Below are 18,469 nucleotides of genomic sequence, written 5' to 3'. Positions count from 1 at the left end.
GGGAACCTCCACGTCAGGCCCTGGGGGCGAGTCATCCCCTAAAGACCCGGCTTCACAAGAAAAAGCCGGGGTGGCCAAAATAGCAGGAAGAGAGAGGGCCCACTGGTCAGACCCCAAAGCTACGGCTGGAGGAACAGATTCGAATGCCTCCGTCGCCACTCAAGAAGGGGCAACCCCTGAAAGTCGTCGTTTCATCGACGATGTTTCCCGAGACTTGTCGAAACTGAGTCTCGGAAACCTCTAAACCCGGGCCCCAACCCTGAAGCCCTCAGACACTTAGGAGCCAGAAACAAGGGGAGGGGGAGTGAACAGAATGAACCACAGCAGGGGAAGAACGAGGGAGAGCGGACCGAACCGAGGCCAACACGACCAACACTCCTAAGTCCGAGTCCCTATAAGTAAAGCCAGGCAGCCTTGGGGCATCCAGGGAAGCAACTAACCGAGCACGTTGCAGCAACCTAAACCGAGCCTGCAATGTGCGAATCGCATGCACCTGAATAATGTCATCAGTAGATTGGACGAATTGAGTCAAAAACAAGCAACAATGCTCGCAGGACTCCGGGTCAAAGGTGTCACTGACCCAACAGGCAGCATGATGGAGACAAAAACAATGAGTCACCCCTGAGACAAGGGGACAGAGTAACCCTCAAACTTGCACAAAGCGAGAGGGGACACAGGGGTCACATCCATCGGACCCGTGTGCCCCCCGCGGGGTTTCCCAAGGACCATAGACTGGTATCGCTAAGGGTAAGCCCAGGCAGGGTACTGCTAACCGGTGCCCAAGCTACCAAACAAACTGCTTATGCTGAACCCCCTTTGTCCACTCTTGAGGGCAAAGCAGGGGGGTTTACCACCAAACAGAAGGTCAAACCCTAACATAACAGGGAAAGGGACACCAAGGCAGACCCCCACCAGGCAAAAACAAATGGAAAAAAAAACTCACAAGAGGACAGCGTACCCAGAAGGAACAGAGCCGGCCGCTGTTATAGGTGAAAACTAGCTGTGCAGTACCCGGCGCCCCTACCAGTGCTAAACTACCACTTACCCCAAGGTAGACAAGGGGTGGAATCCCCCTCTCCCAAAACACTCCAAGGGCAGTCAATTGCTGAGCAGCAAAAGACCAACAAAGATAGACCCAAGGTGACTGTGGAAGATAACCCCAAGCCCCTAGGGCAGCACTTACAGGGTACTCAGGAAAGGTAACCCTAAGCACGTGCATTCCGAGCACCTGTGAAAATTACTCCCAGCTCGCAAGCCACCATAAGAGCAGAACTGAACCAAAGCCCAGCACAACACAAGAATCTGGAGCTGGAGCCACACAACCATGCCGTATCACATCAGCCGAAGAATTGGGGTATGGGTTGCTGGCGCGGGGGTTTGGGGCTTCCCCTCCCCCCCCCTCCCGGGAAGGGAGGAGCTGCGCAGATATGTGGTGCAGCTCGTGTGACGTCATGCTCGTTTGTTCATTTTCATTTGGGGAGTTCTGCCCACTCATTGTCCATTTTTATAGTTTTTAACCAGAATAGGGGTTTGTTTTATGGTGCTTACCTTTCTGGGTGCCTGTCCCAGTTGACGGCAAGATATAGAATGTTCCAAATCACATGAGCATTTTTATAGGCAATTGCTCCTCGTGCCTCTCTGAGGGGGCCAGGTTCTGGCTCGTGGTCCTGGTAGGCCTAGAACTCCACTCAGGTTGACTGATGCCAAATTCTAAAGAGATACACATCAGCCTGGATAGCTTTGGGAAGCCGAAGGGGTTCCTCCCAGAAATTAACATTTGGAAACCATAAGGTATCATCACCAGGGATACCTGCTAACAGTTATGGCTCCTTTTGGAAGTCTAAATCTAAAGTTAAAATGTTTTTAAGGGATTCTGAGTTTACCACAGAGCTGACATTAACGTTGAATTCAACTCTGAGTTAATATTCTACAATAAATGATATATATATTATACTTTATATTTTTACCTTCAGTTTTGCTGCCAGCTACTGTTAATTTAGGCTTCTGTGTGGAATAAACATGATCTGAAATCAGAGGAAGAGACAATATATTACATTTACATAAATTTAAAATCATTATCAAACTAATTACACAAAGAAGGGTTTGAATATTATTTAGCGCAATAACTAATGCAAACTCTCCAACATATCCTGGATGCTAGATCAAGCAAAGCTAAAAGATGGAAACAGAGGACTGACCTAGATACTGGAGTGACCAGTAATATCAGCAAGTTTATGGGTGACACAAAGGTAAGGTGTGGAGTCAATACAATAGAAGACTGATGAACTACCAAAAAATTCAACAAACTACAGTTCTGGGTGAAACAATTACAAATGCAGTTCAAGTTTGGGAAATGTAAATTCCTTAACCTAGGGAGAAAACAACATGCTACATATCGCCTCAATAATACTGACACTGGTCGATCAAATTGTGAGAGACTTCGGCGTCATGGTTAGCAGAAAGCCAAGGCCAAGACACCAATGTATCAATACACAAAATAAAACAAACTAAAATAAGAAGTGGTCAATCAGGATATTCAATGGTCAACCATGACATTGTGAACACAACTTTTGATTTTGTCAGTAATACTGGCAGAAAAAATACCAATCTTTTTTCCTGGATTAACCACTGCACTACAGTTCTGTGCACTGCACAGAGCGCCCTGAGGTGCTAGATCAGAGGTGTGCAGAGTGCCTCAGGGCGCTCATAGGTATAGCGTAGGATTCAAAACTGGTAAGCGGTGACTCAGATACAAAATGGATGCCTGATCACAGTTGCTGGACCACTATGACATGACATTAGATACCATGAAAGACAAACAAAACGCTGATGTAATTTACACAGATTTCGCAAAAGCCTTCGATAAATGTGACCATGGTGTTATTGCCCACAAAAAATGCATGCAAAAGGAATTACCAGAAAAAGAGGCAGATGGATCTACAATTTCCTGACTAACAGAACGCAATGTAATTACCTAAGTGTAGTTACAGGATGAGAGCTACGCTCGTGGTGTCCCGTCTACCCAGCACTCTTTGTCATATAACGCTTTGAAGCTACTGACAGTTTTCGCCTCCAATACCTTCTCACCTAACTTGTTCCAACCGTCTACACTCTTGTTTACAAAAGAGAATTTTCTTACATTTCTCCGGCAGCTTTGTTTTGTTAGTTTAAATCTATGACCTCTTGTTCTTGAAGTTCTGGGTCTCAGGAATTCTTCCCTATCAATTTTATCGATTCCTGTTACTATTTTGTATGTAGTGATCATATCGCCTCTTTTTCTTCTATCTTCTAGTTTTTGCATATTTAATGCCTCTAACCTCTCCTCGTAGCTCTTGTCCTTCAGTTCTGGGAGCCACTTGGTGGCATGTCTTTGCACCTTTTCCAGTTTGTTGATGTGCTTCTTAAGATATGGGCACCATACAACCACTGCATATTCTAGCTTTGGTCTAACAAAAGTCATGAAATTTTTTTTAGTATTTTGCCATCCATGTATTTAAAAGCAATTCTGAAGTTAGAAAGTGTAGCATAGGCTCCTCGCACAATGTTCTTAATGTGGTTCTCAGGTGACAGTCTTCTACCTAGAACCACCCCTAGATCTCTTTCTTTATCAGAATTCTTTAAAGATTTTTCACATAATTTATAGGTTGTGTGGGGGTCTATGTTCTCCTATTCCACATTACATAACATGACATTTATTCACATTAAATTCCATTTGTCAAGTGGTGCTCCATATACTTATTTTGTCCAGGTCTTCTTGAAGGGCATGACAATCATCTAAGTTTCTTATCCTTCCTATTATCTTAGCATCAACAGCAAACATATTCATATAATTCTGTATTCCAGCTGGTAGATCATTTATGTAGACAATGAACATTATCGGTGCAAGAACTGAACCCTGTGGTACTCCACTTGTGATATTCCTCCAATCTGATACATGCCTCTGATTACGGCCCTCATTTTTCTATCATTAAGGAAATTTTTCATCCATGCTAGAAGCTTACCTGTCACCCTTCCAATATGTTCCAGTTTCCAGAACAACCTCTTATGTGGAACTCTGTCAAAATCCTTTTCTGGGGGAGCCCCGTCGGCTCCCCGGAGCTATCCAGGCTGAATGGATACTGTATGTATAACTTTCTGGCATCAGTCAGTGCTAGGAGTTCTTGCCTACCGGAGACCACGAGCCAGAACCTGGCCCCCTCAGAGAGGCACGAGGAACAATGGCCTATAGAAACCCCCTTGTGGTTGGGAGCATTCTATGTCTGCCATCGACCGGGATAGGCACCCAGAAAGGTAGGCGCCCCAAAACAAACCCCTTTTCTGGTGAAAATATTGCTGCCGAAAGCCGAACGAGTGGACAGAACTCCCCAAACAAAATTATAAAACTAGCATGACATCACGTCGCCGCACCACCGTCTGCGCAACCCCCCTCTCCCCGGGAGGGGGAAGGGGGAGCCCCAGACCCTCCAAGCCGGCGATCCAACTGGTAGTTCTTGGCCGATGGAATTACTGGTCGGTCGAGTGCTTCTGGCTCCAGTTTTTGTTTCAGTTCTGTGCCTTGTGGTGTGGACTGTCTCTACCGGTGGGGTGTGAGCCAGGAGTAAGATTCTATGGTACTCGGGCTGCATGTGCCTAGGGCTATGTTTCCTAGGTGCCCTGTAAGTACTGTCCTTGGGGCTTGGGGCCACCTTCCACAAGTCACCTTGGGTTCTACCTCCGCTGTGTCCTTCACTGCTTGGTACTGGGCTGCCCTTGGAGTTGGCTGGGGTTTGCTGCCCTGGTTTGTCTCTGGGAGGTGGTAGTTTTTGTCACTTGTAGGGGCGCGGAGTACCGCACACCTAGTTTTCACCATTGACAGCGGCTGGCTCTGTTCCGCCTGGGTACGTTGTCCTCTTGCAGGGTTTTTCTTTTGTTTTTGCCTGGTGGGGGGATCTGCCTTTATGGTCCCCCATTCCTGTTCTAGGTGTTTTTCTTTCGATTTCTTCTGTTGGTGGTACTCCCCGCTTGGCCCCCGTGAGTGGACACGTCCCGGGGGGTCTGCTTTTAGCAGTTTGTTGGTAGACTTGGGCGCCGGTTCGCGGTACCCTGCCTGGGCTTCCCTTAGCGTGTACCGACGGCTAAGGACCCTGGGTAACCCCAAGGGGGGCTCCGTGGTCCTATAAGTGTGTCCCCAGAGTCCCTCTCATGTCCTGCGAGTTTGACGGTTGCTCTGTCCCCTTGTCTCAGGGTGACACTCACCGGTTGTGCCTCCGCCATGCTGCCTGTTGGGTCATGGTTTCTTGTGACCCGGAGTCGTACGACGGGTGTTGTCGGTACGTGCTCTTTCACCCAGGCACTGGTTATGATAATCGGGTGCAGGCGGCTGCGGCGTTGCTTGCTGGGTGTAGGTTGCTGCAACGCTCTTGGTTGTTTGCGGCCCCAGTTGCCCCGAGGCTGCCCCGTTTTGGTGGTTGGGGTCCAGACTTGGAGGTGGGGGTCGCTTCGGCTCTGACTCCTTCCACTCCTTGTCCTTCCCCTTCTGTTCTACACACTTCCTCCCTTGCTTCCTGCTCCGAACCATAGGCGGGTTTCGGGGCTGGGGCGGGGTCTGGTTGGGTTGAGACTCGGGGGTTTTCCTCTTCTGGGGTGGTGGCGGAAGCATTCGAGTCGGTTCCTGCAGCCGTGGCGTATGGGTCTGACCAATGGGCTCCCTTCCTTGGTGTTTGCACGGCTGCCCCGGCTTTTCCTTGTCTAGCTGGGGCTTTGGGGGGTACAGCTCAGCCCCGGGTCATACCATCGAGGTTCCCGGAGTTGGGGAGGAGTTGCCTGGGGGGGCCTCGGCCCCGTTTGCCCCTCTTGGGTTTTTGTACCCATGGTGAGGCGCTGCCAGTTCCTCAGAGTGGGGTTGTTCCTTCCCTCTCTGTGTTCCTGTTGTTTTCGGGTATAGCCCTCCCTGGGTTCGGTTCCGTGTTCCTTCAGGGTTCGTCAGTCCCGTCGTTCCTGGGGGTGTGTTTCACCCCCTTTTCCTCCCCGTTTTCGCTCTTCCGTCGCGATACTGTTCCCTTCGTATCGTTGTCCCTGCGTGTCCCTTGATCAGGGGTGCTTGTCGTGGTTTTTGTTGGTTCACGAGCCTCTTCGTACTTTCCAATATTTTTGGAACGTCGGTCGCTTTCCGATGTGGTTTCCTCTGGTCTTTTGTCGGCCTTGTTGGTTACCTTCTGTCTTCTGTTTTTTTTTTCGTTTTGTTTTCGCGTCGTCTCTACGTCCAGTTTCGGACGTAGAGCACTCTGTCATATAACGCTTTGAAACTACTGATGGTCTTGCCCTCCAACACCTTCTCACCTAACTTGTTCCAACCGTCTACCACTCTGTTTGTGAAAGTGAATTTTCTTATATTTCTTTTTCATCTGTGCTTAGCTAGTTTAAATCTATGACCTCTTGTTCTTAAAGTTCCAGGTCTCAGGAAATCTTCCTTATCAATTTCATCAATTCCTGTTACTATTTTGTATGTAGTGATCATATCACCTCTTTTTCTTCTGTCTTCTAATTTTGGCATATTTAATGCCTCTAACCTCTTCTCGTAGCTCTTGCCCTTCAGTTCTGGGAGCCACTTAGTAGCATGTCTTTGCACCTTTTCCAGTTTGTTGATGTGCTTCTTAAGATATGGGCACCACACAACCGCTGCATATTCTAGCTTTGGCCTAACAAAAGTCGTGAACAATTTCTTTAGTATATCGCCATCCATGTATTTAAAAGCAATTTTGAAGTTAGAAAGCGTGGCATAAGCTCCTCGCACAATATTCTTTATGTGGTCCTCAAGTGATAGTTTTCAATCTAGAACCACCCCTAGATCTCTTTCTTTATCAGAATTCTTTAAAGATTTCTCACATAATATATAGGTTGTGTGGGGTCTGTGTTCTCCTATTCCACATTCCATAACATGGCATTTATTAACATTAAATTCCATTTGCCAAGTGGTGCTCCATATACAGTACTTATTTTCTCCAGGTCTTCTTGAAGGGCATGACAATCATCTAAATTTCTTATCCTTCTTTCTTATCTTAGCATCATCAGCAAACATGTTCATAAATTCTGTATACCAACTGGTAGATAATTTATGTAGACAATAAACATCACTGGTGCAAGAACTGAACCCTGTGGTACTCCACTTGTGACATTTCTCCAGTCCGATACATTGCCTCTGATCACTGCCCTCATTTTTCTATCAGTCAGAAAATTTTTCATCCATGTTAGAAGCTTACCTGTCACCCCTCCAATATTTTCCAGTTTCCAGAACAACCTCTTATGTGGAACTCTGTTGAAGGCCTTTTTTAGGTCCAGATAGATGCAGTCAACCCAACCATCTCTTTCCTGTAATATCTCTGTGGCTCGATCATAGAAACTGAGTAAATTCAATACACAGGATCTTCCAGATTGAAAACCATACTGTCTGTCTGATATTATATAATTTTTCTCCAGGTGTTCTACCCATTCAGTATTTATTATTTTTTCCAATATTTTGACTATTACACTTGTCAATGATACAGGTCTATAATTAAGGGGGTCTTCCCTGCTTCCACTTTTGTAGATTGGAACTATGTTAGCCTGTTTCCACACATCAGCTACAACTCCTGTAAACAGGGATGCCTGAAAAATCAGTTGAAGTGGAATGCTGAGCTCAGGTGCACATTCTCTCAGAACCTCTCAGCATAAAGAAATTTTCTGGATCTTCCACCTTCATGTTGTTTATTGGAGTGCTAAACATGTCCTCATACTGCTTTTTTAGGATTTTACTAATTTCTTTGTCATCCTCCGTGTATGCACCTTCACTTGTACAAATAGGTCCAATACTGGCAGTGGTTTTTGCTTTTGATTTCGCATATGAGAAGAAATATTTTGAATTTTTCTTTATTTCCTGAATTGCTTTCTGTTCTAACTGCCATCTAACACTGAATCTCAAGCAGACTCAGACAGGGCACCAAGATCTGGTAAAGATGCAAAAAAACACCAAGTGCCAATAATTGACCTGGAGGTCCAGGGGCACCATCCAGGCCCCCGGCCCCAACAGAACCGGACAGAGACAACAGTCCTCCGAGGAGGGCACAGAAACCAAGGCGCAGACTGAAGAAGTCCAGAAGAACCGCAAATTTGAAGGCCCATGTCTGCAAAGAGCAGACGGGAACCCCAGAAGGATGGGGCGAATCGACCATACCCAACGCACCTACCAAGATGACATGACGAAGCGCAGGGGAAGAAGCCCACCTCGGCAGCTCTAAACTCCCCAAAGGGGGAGAAGCTGTCCACCGCCGCCACCAGAGGCCGGAAGACAACCAAAAAGGTCCACCAACAGCAGGACAATACGAGAGACAACAGAGCAAGCTGCTCTCCCAGCGCTCCGTCTACAGAGAAGGGAACAGAGCCCCTTCCGAAAGAAAAAGTACACATACAAATATATACATACACATATATATACACACACACAAGGTATGTGACACACACGTGCATATGCACATACACATGTGCACACACACACAGTGTACACATGAACATGCATACACCTACACTTGAAAAGAAAATTACAAGCCGCCGGCCAGGCAAAGAAGGCACAAAACTACATCAAAAGGCCCACCTCGACAAAACCTCAAAGTTCCAGCACGACCACAACACATGCCAAGACCCAAAAAGATCAGTCTGCAAGCCAGGAAGACCCCAGAACTCCAGAAGGCAGAAACCGGGTCACACACGAGGAAACAAAGCCCCCAGAACCCACAAAGGGCCCCAAGAGGAAGAAACCTCCGGAACGAAACCAAAGAACCCAAAGGAACCCGGAATCTAACCAGGGGGAGGCCAAACCACCACATTTTGCCGGCGGAGAAACACCACAGAAGGCAAAGCACAGCCCCCAGACAGAACCCCCTGGGAAAACAGTCATAACAGACCGAAAACCGAGGGACAAGGTGTGGAAGCAAGCATAACAGCCATGGGACACTGAGCCCAAACCCAAAGGCCCAGACCCAAAACAGACAAAAAGGAAAATCCGGTGTAATATCAACATTCAAATGTTCCCAGAGGAACAAGAAACGGGCAGAAAACACCAGAGAAGCAAAGAAACGACAACAGGAGAATGAAAACCCCTGAAAAAAGGTGAAAACTCACCCAAGAAGCTCGCTCGAACACCCTGTCACATGTAAACAAACCGCAACGCCGCCCTGGTGGCCATGCCGGGAAACCAGCAGACGAAAATGGCCGCCAGAACAGGGGCTGTGACTGACACTAAAGATACAAAAATATGCCAGCAAAAGTGGGAAGCAAGTAGACTGGATGAGCGAAAAACACCGCCCAAAAGCAGAAAACCCAGGCAGGGGCAAACCGCCCTAGAACTGCTAGCAGGCATCCCCCACAGCCCCGGGAACCAACAAGAGAGGCCCCGGGGCAGAGCCGTCCTCCAAGCCCTCCACCCTTAAATAAAAGCAAGAGTCCATGGGAAAGGCAACAAGAAAGGGCCGCTGGTAAGATCCAGAAGCATTGGCAGGAGGAAGCGGCTCGAAAACCTCTGTCCCCCAACCCGAACAGGGCAGCCCCCGAAAACCGCTTGAGTCTCAGCCCCAACTAAACCCCACCCCGATCCCGAAACCGGCAGACGGTCCGGAGCCGGGAACAGAGAGGGAAAGGGGCGAACAGCACCTAACCAAAACAGGGCGGCCTCGGGGCATCTGAGTGGGAAACCAACCTAGCATGTTGCAGCAACCTAACCTAGCTTGCAACACAGATGCCGCCTGTACTCTGAACAGTAATAACATTAGGAGAGTACTGGAGAACAAGCAGAGAAAATCTCTCTCAAGACTCTGGGTCAAGGTGTTAATGACCCAACAGGCAGCATGACAGAGGTAAAAGTGGCGACAAGGGCAAAGCAACCAACGATCCTGTACAAGACGGGTTGGAACCCAGAAGACACATTCAATGGTCCCCCGAGCCCAGACAGGGGTTTCCAGGGCACGTAGGCTGACTGCTACGGGAAGCCCGGGCAAGGTGTTGCTAAACTGGTTGGAGAGAGCACTGAAAACCCCTGAGACGTGTACAATCACGGGGCCCTAGCAGAGGGCCGCCAAACACTACCAGTGAAACTATAGCCACACTGGGCAGACCCCCACCAGGCAATTGAAAATAAAAACAAAAGAAAACCCCCGCAAAAGTACACTGTCTCCAGAGGCAACAGGAACCGGTTGCCGCTTAGGTGGCAGGCTGTGCAACACCTTGACGCCCTAACCAGCACAATACCAATCCATACCCAGGGCCAAACAAGGGCCCCAAGCCCCAGCTGGCCTCAAGGGCGAGGCAAATGTGGAGCAGCAAGAACCTCTACGGGAATGGTTCCCGAACGCCCCAGGGAGGATAACCCTTTTACGCAAGGGCAGTACCCACAGGGCGCTTAGGGAAGTCAGCCACTAAGCGCATGCAGCCCCGGCACTGATGAAGTACTCCTGGCCACCACAAAATACAACACACGGGAGTGAACGCCACACAAGGTAAACACCGCCTAGGAAACTGAGGCCAGAGAAGCGTCTATCCCGGTTGACATTAGCTTACGAACTGAAGCTTGACAGCCGGCGCAGTATGTCTGGGGCTCCCCCCTCCCCCTCTCGGGGCGGGGAGGGCTGCGCGGACGATCGACGCGGCAGTAAAGTGTGATGTTTGCTTGTTTCCTTGGGATTGTAGGGAGTTTCTACCTCTCTGTTCAGTTTTTTGTTTTAGTTTTTACCATGTGGGTTTGTTTAGTCATGCCTACTTTTCTGGGTGCCTGACCCCGGTCGATGGCAGATAAGGAAAACCCCAACCACAAGAGGGATTTCCAGTGCCATTGCTCCCTGAAGCCTCTCTGAAGGGGCCAGGAACTGGCGTTGGTCCCTGGTAGACTGAACTCCTTAGCTAAAGTCCCGGTCTAATATAACATACATTAGCCCGATAAGCTCCAGGGAGCCGTAGGGGCTCCCCACAGAAAATGATTTTTATACAAATATTTTTGTAGTGGACGCAAGTCCTGTCCATGGCTAGGACTCAGGAGAAGAAAAATGGACGCGAGTCATGTCCAAAGAGAACGATAGTGTTAACTCTGGTGTTTTATCAAGCTGTATCTGATTGCTTATTTCAGTGCCTTAGAATGAGAGTACAGTGATTCATATAATTTCATAAATTCTTCCAGTGCAACTCTGTTTTATATATGGAAAAGTGGGAATAAAGTAATCAACTTACCTAATTTGATAAACAAAAAAATTTACACATTAAATTACTAAATAATCAGGAACCAATAATAAAAATATCAAAATGCTCATCATGCTTTAAACTGTTGTAATGAAATAAGTGGATTAACTCACCAGTATTAGCTGCTTGGGTATGTGACAAGAATATATGAGCTTTTTCCCGACCAATCAAGTTCTCACACTGGTCTTGTGGAAGATCAAATGTGGTGACATCTTCCTGCATTATGTCTGATGTGTTCTCTAGGTAGCAGTTCTCAAGATCCCACAGTGTATGTCTCATTGCTGCAGCACTGTTCAACAAGAATATCAACACTAAAAAATATGTGCCCAATGAAATCAGCATAGGGTGATATACCCATGAGTCTTTTGGAGCAGGGCGGTGGAATCAAACCAGCATCCTAGGTCTCCCCCAAATGCACATGTTAGGTATTTTCACAAGTGTTTGAAGAACTTCACGATCTACATCAGTGTGCGTGCGGGAAGCATGTCAAAATTGGACTGGGTATCAGTTCAATGTCTCCAAACTCCTTGTAAGTTTGAATGGACATCAGGGTGTTACTTTTAGCACATAGTGGTCAAGTGTGCATCCTGGATAACCTAGGATGCAAGTTCGATTCCACTGCCGTTCTCCATATTTTTCCCATGATAATTAATGTCTCCAAAATACCATTAAATTATAAGCACTGCTATTACTGTATTACTCGTTTGCAAATAACAAATTGAGTGTTGATTGTAATGAAATGCCTCATTCTGCTGGGTCCCCTCCATACTTCACCAAGCTACCCACCTGGACTTCTCCAAACCCAGGTACACACACGAGGTAACAACGAATCACGAATGCGTACTAGAAACCTCACCGAGAATCTGAATAGAGCAAATGGGTGACACAAAATAAACCAGATTACTGAAAGCAAAACCACCAGAAAGGTAAAGCGCACCAAAACAAATCACTTCTTGGACAACATTTGCAACCCAGATTCAATCTTTATACTGTACTGTACACATTCATTGTCCATGTCCAACTGCTAGTTAGCCACACATCCTCACCACTAGATAGCAGCCCCAGCAATACAGGGGTCCAGGTCATCTAGCCCAGGCATTCATGCACTGCCCAAGCAAGACTCCCTCAACACCACAGGAAGAAGGAAAGAGAGAACGTGGAGATACAGGTAAAGGCCCACCAGAAAGAGGTGTTTCATTACATTTAGCTTTAAATTTCTGGAAGGTCCAATTTGTATCTCCAAGAGCTAACTTACCACATTGAGGAAAGCTCCAAAAGGGCAGACCATGGCAAGAGGGAACCAAAAGATCCAGAAAACAAATCCAAAAACACTACAAAAGGCCAAACCAAGAAACTGGTCATTATGTACAGGTACTGCAATCAGCAGATGGAATGGACCTGTGAAGAGCAGAAAGACAATCTTAACAACTCAGCAAGGCAGCAAGAAACCCAGGAACTGAAACAAGAGACTAGGGTTGCAGGCCCAACAAATGAAGCCCCACCAATTAGCACCTAAACACTCCAAGGAGATTGCAGGGAATGGAGCACTGCTCCTAATGGGCCAAATGGCAAAGGTACCCTCTCCCACGCTCCACCTTTCCCCCTACCCACTCACCAACAGTCCAGTGCATTACCTGGAAGGGGCAGAGCAGGCAAAAGAAGCTGTAAAAAAGTAAAAAAAGAAAACAGCCCAAAAACCAGCCATTTTCTGGGTGAGACCTGAAGGCTCCCTGGAGCTCACCGGGCTGATATGAATGTATTAGACCCTGGCATCAGTCAATGCACATGGAGTTCTAGGCCTACCGGGGACCCCAAACCAGAACCTGGCACCCTCAGAGAGGCATAAGGAGCAATGGCCTATAGAAACCCCCTTGTAGTTGGAAGCATTCTATGTCTACCATCGACCGGGTCAGGTACCCAGAAAGGTAAGCGCCCCAAAACAAACCCGTTCTGATTAAAAGATTGCTACTGAAAGCCGAACTGTTGGACACAACTCCCTAAGTGAAAATGAGCAAACGAGCATGACGTTACCACATCACCGTTCGTTTCCGTCACCACGTCACGGAAAGCCCCAGACCCCTACACCGGCTATCCACACCCCAGTTCTGAGGCAGTTCAAAACACATGAAAAACCGCCAACCGGAGGGAGGGAGGGAGGATTGCTGGAAAGCCTCCGGGTCTCGCCCAGAAAATGGCGTTTCATTACATTCAACGTTGGTTTTCTGGGGGAGCCCCTTCGGCTCCCCGGAACTACTTACCCAAAGATAACACAAGAGTGACTTACACGGGAGGTGGTCGCCACTTGCTTCTCAACGCGAAGTCCAGACAACAGGCCACAACCACTGATCCAATGCGACACATGCCCGACCAGGGCCAGGAACACTGACTAGGTAGTGAGCGGCCAGGAACCTGTTCAACCTCCAAAAAACCCTGTGCCTGAATGTCAACCCCAAGACATGCTACAGAAGATGGCAGCCAATGCAGAAAACTTACAAGCGATGTGGGCACGAGGATAGACTGCAAGCAGTGTGGGCACAAGGATAGACTGCAAGAGGTGTGGGCACAAGCACATGACCTGGAAGATCCAAACCCTGGAACAGGGAAGAAGAGAAACCGAGTCGACCTAAAGCGCTTCCCCGGCCACGGAGGCCGTGGCACCCAGGCGGAGAGCTGCAACCGGACACAACACATGATGCACCCCCCAGCCTAACCAGCCAAGCATCAACAACCCAAGGAACCCTCCGAAAAGCAGCAGTCTCATTCTTCACCAGAAAAGAAGACAGCTTCAAACGAACAAACCTACCACCAAGACCAAAAAGAGCAGAAACCCCTGCGCAGGAGGAGAGCATGAGGCTCCCCGACCCGACCCCTAGAGGCCAATGCCAACAGGAAGAAAGCCTTGGAAAAACAATCTTGAACCTAAGGGGTCACCACAATCTGAGAAGAAGAGAGAAAGAAGAGCACCCACCCGATCCAACGACCGGGATGGCTCAGGCGGTGCATGAGCAGGCCGGAGGAGAAATAACGCACGAAACAGCTTGCATAACGGAGCAGAAGTAACATCCACCCCGAACGAAAGCTGAAGGGGCTCGGCCAGCGCCACATGATACGAGGCAACAGAATTCGGCATAAGAAGATGGTCCTGAAATAACAACAAAAAAGACAGGACAACCCGAACTATGACAGAAGTAAGCCTACTACGGGTCAAGAAACACCGGAAGGACTGCCAGGAAACTTTATAATGCCGCTGAGATGAAGCACACAGGTGGGACACCATCAACGAAACCACCTGAACACCAAACAAGTCAAAAGACCAGACGCAAAGGCTCGAGGAGAAGATCGAACCAGCTATGTAATGGACCAGTCTGGACTGCTGAAAGAGGCGGAGCCACAGGAAGACCCTCAGGTTCGGACTCCGAGCAAGCAGCACCTGAAACCAAGGCTGGGCCGGCCACCAAGGAGCCAAGAGGACTACTCTCCCTTGGTAAGTCTCCAAAGGAGCTAGGACCTGAAGTAACAGCTGAACCAGGGAAAGAGGTACAAGTAACCCCATCTCGACCAGTCCTGCCACAAGGCATCAACCCCTAGTACTAGGATGAGTTACCCGAAGCGACCAGCCCCCCTCGGTTCAGACAAAGAACTATTGGGGAGTAGTCTGAATGGAGCTAGATCATCGATCCGCGAGCGACCCGAACCCTCCAAAGCGACATCCACACTGCCGCAAACATTCGCACCTTACCGTGGGCCCGATGGAAGGACGGACCCCACTGTCCCTGACCGCCCTGGTGAGCACTGGTCACAAAGCCCCAGCCAAGAGATGAAGTGTCCGTGAACACATCAAGCGAGGGCTCAGGTAGGCACCAAGGCACTGAACCCCGAAGAGGAACCCAGCAACGCAGCAACCGAACCAAGGCCTCCAGACGCTGAACCCAGCGATCATAAGAGAGGTGGAAGAGACATCTCCGCGGGAACCAAAACAGCTGATGAAGCCAAACCAGACCCAGTGGGTAGACCATCATGGCAAAGTTCAGGCTTCCACACAAACCCTTGAGCAACCGCTGTGTGAACCGGAGCCCCATAGAAACAGGGAAAGGCTAAACTGCAGCTGAAGCAGAACTTCCAGAGGGAAAGACAAGGAAGCAGACAGAGAGTCCCACACAAGATCCAGCCAAGACTGAACCTGAGAGAGAGAGAACCAGATGGGACTTCCTACAGTTCACCAGGAACCCAAACCCGGTGAGCTGAGAATGAACCAAATCCCTGGCGAGCACACACACAGACCAGCTGGGAGCCCACAACAGCCAATTGTTGAGGTTGGCCAGAGCCCGAACCCCTAAAAGATGCAGATGGGCCACCATGACCCAGGTAAGGTGTGTGAAAACGCGAGGTGCCAGATTCAAGCCAAAAGGAGGGAAGACAACAAAAGTGGGAACCCTGATGCCCCACAACAAAACTGAACAGTCCCTGAACCCCTGATGAATCGGAACGTGCCAAGACGCATCCCGGAGGTCCAGGGACACCATCCAAGCACTCGACTCCAAAAGAAGATGGACCTGGGACAGAATAGTCATCCGAAAGGAGGAACAAAAACCCACGGGTTCAGACAGGACAAGTCCAGAATGAACCCGAGGGCTGCGTAGTCCCGTTTCGGAACCAGAACAGGCAGGAAACCCACCGGAGGGATGAGGTCGTTTCGACCACGCTCAAGTGTACCCACTCTGAGATGACCTGACAGATCGCAGAAGAAAAGACCTGCCCCGCCAACACCAAATGCCCAGAAGAAGGAGAGGCCACCCAATGCCACCGCAGGCTGCATGAAACGACCTGAAAGGCCCACAAAACATGGGGCCAGGCATGAGCAAACAGCATAAGCCTCTCCCCCATCGCCCCGTCAATGGGATGAACCACGAAAGGGTCGACACCCCTTATATGAAACCCAACCTCCACACAAAGTGACCACTGTGCTGGCCAGATGAAGCTGTGCCGGCTCCAAAACAGGCACCACCGGCCTACCACAATGGGAGGAACCCCGAGTCCTGGCACAACCCTACCGGGAATAACCCCCATGGCCCCCTAGAGAACCGACAAGACCGGCATGGGACAAGAACTGGAAGAAGCTGCCTGCAGACACTGCACCATCACAGACACTGTAAACAGCAAAGGCAAAAAAAAAAAAAAAAAAAAAAAAACCTGAGAGCCAGGGCCCAAGCAGATTCCACAGAGTTAGCAAGCACTGCCCGCCGACATGTGAGATTGGAAGCAAAAAACATTGACACCACATCCCGCAGGATCTGCTCGAACAGCTCTAAAATAGTAGACGACGCACGCACTGCCGAGACCAACGCACCAAACCCAGGATCAGCCCCAAGCGCCTCCACGTCCTCCACACACCAGTTCGAGGAGAGCTCGAAAAGTGAAAACAACCGGAAGACCGATGCAAACAGGCCACGGGCGCGAGTCCTCAGTGACCAAGGCAGCCAAGAGGCAGGAACCTGCACATGAAGCTGCACAATGCTGCCATCCCAAGGAAGGGCTAGATGCGAACAGGCCACGGGCGCGCAAGTCCTCAGTGACCAAGGCAGCCGAGAGGCAGGAACCTGCACATGAAGCTGCATAATGCCGCCATTCCAAGGAAGGGCTGGGGTGAACAAGCACGCATTGAGGTGCTCAAAGTTGCCCCCCCTCCCCCCAGGTAAACCTGGACCACCGTAAGAGCCTCATGCCACTCAAGCGTGTGGGACTGACAGAACGTATGCCACGCCTCCAACGAGAAAAATGGGCAGTCCGCAAGCCAGGAGGACTCCAGAACCTCATAAAACACTGCTCCTCCTGCTTCTAATGCTGCTGGTGTCTACTCTATTTCCTGTTCATCTTGTCCTCTCCAATACTTGGGCGAAACTGGCCGTACACTTAATGACAGACTTAAAGAGAACAAAAGAAGTGTTAAGTCTGCAGACACAAACAATGCTCTCTTCTGTCATGTTAGGGATTCTAATCATCCTATTGATTGGTCTTCCTCCTCCGCCTCTACTCTTGTTGAATCGACTCTAATACACAACGTACCCAACATGAACTTGAGTCCTGGCTTTGTTGCTGTTGACTCTTCCCTTTCACAGTACTGTATATACTCAAATGCTCTAATCTTTCTAACAAACGTGACCGAACATAAGCTTACCCTTCCAATCTTTCTTTCCTTTTCCTTTTTCGTTTTCTGTCCATTGTTTTCTCTTATGTTCACTTGCTATCCTCCTCTTATTCCTATTACTATCCCCTTCTCATTGGGCGGTTATAAATAGGAGCTGCCTCGTAGGGGCCAATGGGCCTTCTGCAGTTCTTATTCCTGCTACTATCCCCTCTGCACCACCTTACCTTTTGTGCCTTGTGCCTTGCTCCTCACCTCTCTCTTGCCTATTTATTGCCTTCATCTCCTTCCCTCATCTTATCTTCACAGACGGATCAGTTGATCAAGAAAGAGGTTCTGCTGGGGCAGCAGTTTACACTACCAACCATGAAGCTAACTGGAGCATGAATTGTGGGTGCTCAACATTGCAAACAGAATTATATGCCCTGAAGGAGGCAATAAACTATACAATTGAGAATAATTTACATGATGTCATCATTCATACCGACTCTAAATCTTCGCTCCAGGCATTGTTATCCAGTCAGCACAGAGATAATATACAACTCCTCACAGAAATTCAACATATAGGAAAAGAAGCCAATAATCTAGGGCTGTCAATCACCCTAAATTGGATATCAAGTCACATTGGTATAGATGGTAATGAAAAGGCAGGCTCGCCAGCAAAAACTGCCACTGCTCTATCTGTTGTACAGGTTCAAATACCTCCAAGTTTCTCACAGATTAACACTTTCGCGCTCTCGGCGCTCAAAAAAAAAACAATACCCCAGATGCTTTCGGCACTTCGCGCGCCTACGCGGTAAGACCGAAAAGTGTACACTCTTTTGACTGTCCTGACAATAATTGAAGGCGCACGTATTTAAATTTGGTATCACTGTGTTCGCAATGAAATTGTCTATAAGAGCATACCTATAAAATGCCGCCCAAGCATAAGGAGTATCAACACCAAATAAAAAACTATGCAGATCACTCGCCGAGAGCGCCAAACAGCAACAAAATGTTTCCACTTTCTTAATGGTTGCGAAGCCTACAGTTGTCCTACATCGCTAATTTTGGTATCATTGGAATCGCAATAAAATTCTCTACACGGACATA

The 18,469-nt window shown here is 48.6% G+C and overlaps 1 protein-coding gene across 1 annotated transcript in view; it reads right to left on the bottom strand.

Annotated features, from left to right (window-relative positions):
• Positions 1 to 18,469, bottom strand: part of LOC123757301 (uncharacterized) — a 142,441-nt gene that overhangs the window by 36,698 nt on the left and 87,274 nt on the right. The window contains exons 9-10 of the mRNA XM_045740861.2: positions 11,349 to 11,524; positions 1,968 to 2,024 (exon numbers count right to left, since the gene is read on the bottom strand). Of these exons, the coding sequence (XP_045596817.2) occupies positions 1,968 to 2,024; positions 11,349 to 11,524 (233 nt within the window). The remainder of the gene's footprint in view (positions 1 to 1,967; positions 2,025 to 11,348; positions 11,525 to 18,469) is intronic.

Source organism: Procambarus clarkii, chromosome 13, assembly GCF_040958095.1.
Source record: "Procambarus clarkii isolate CNS0578487 chromosome 13, FALCON_Pclarkii_2.0, whole genome shotgun sequence".
In the NCBI taxonomy this organism is placed as follows: domain Eukaryota; kingdom Metazoa; phylum Arthropoda; class Malacostraca; order Decapoda; family Cambaridae; genus Procambarus; species Procambarus clarkii.
This window is presented reverse-complemented; position numbering and strand designations above follow the sequence as displayed.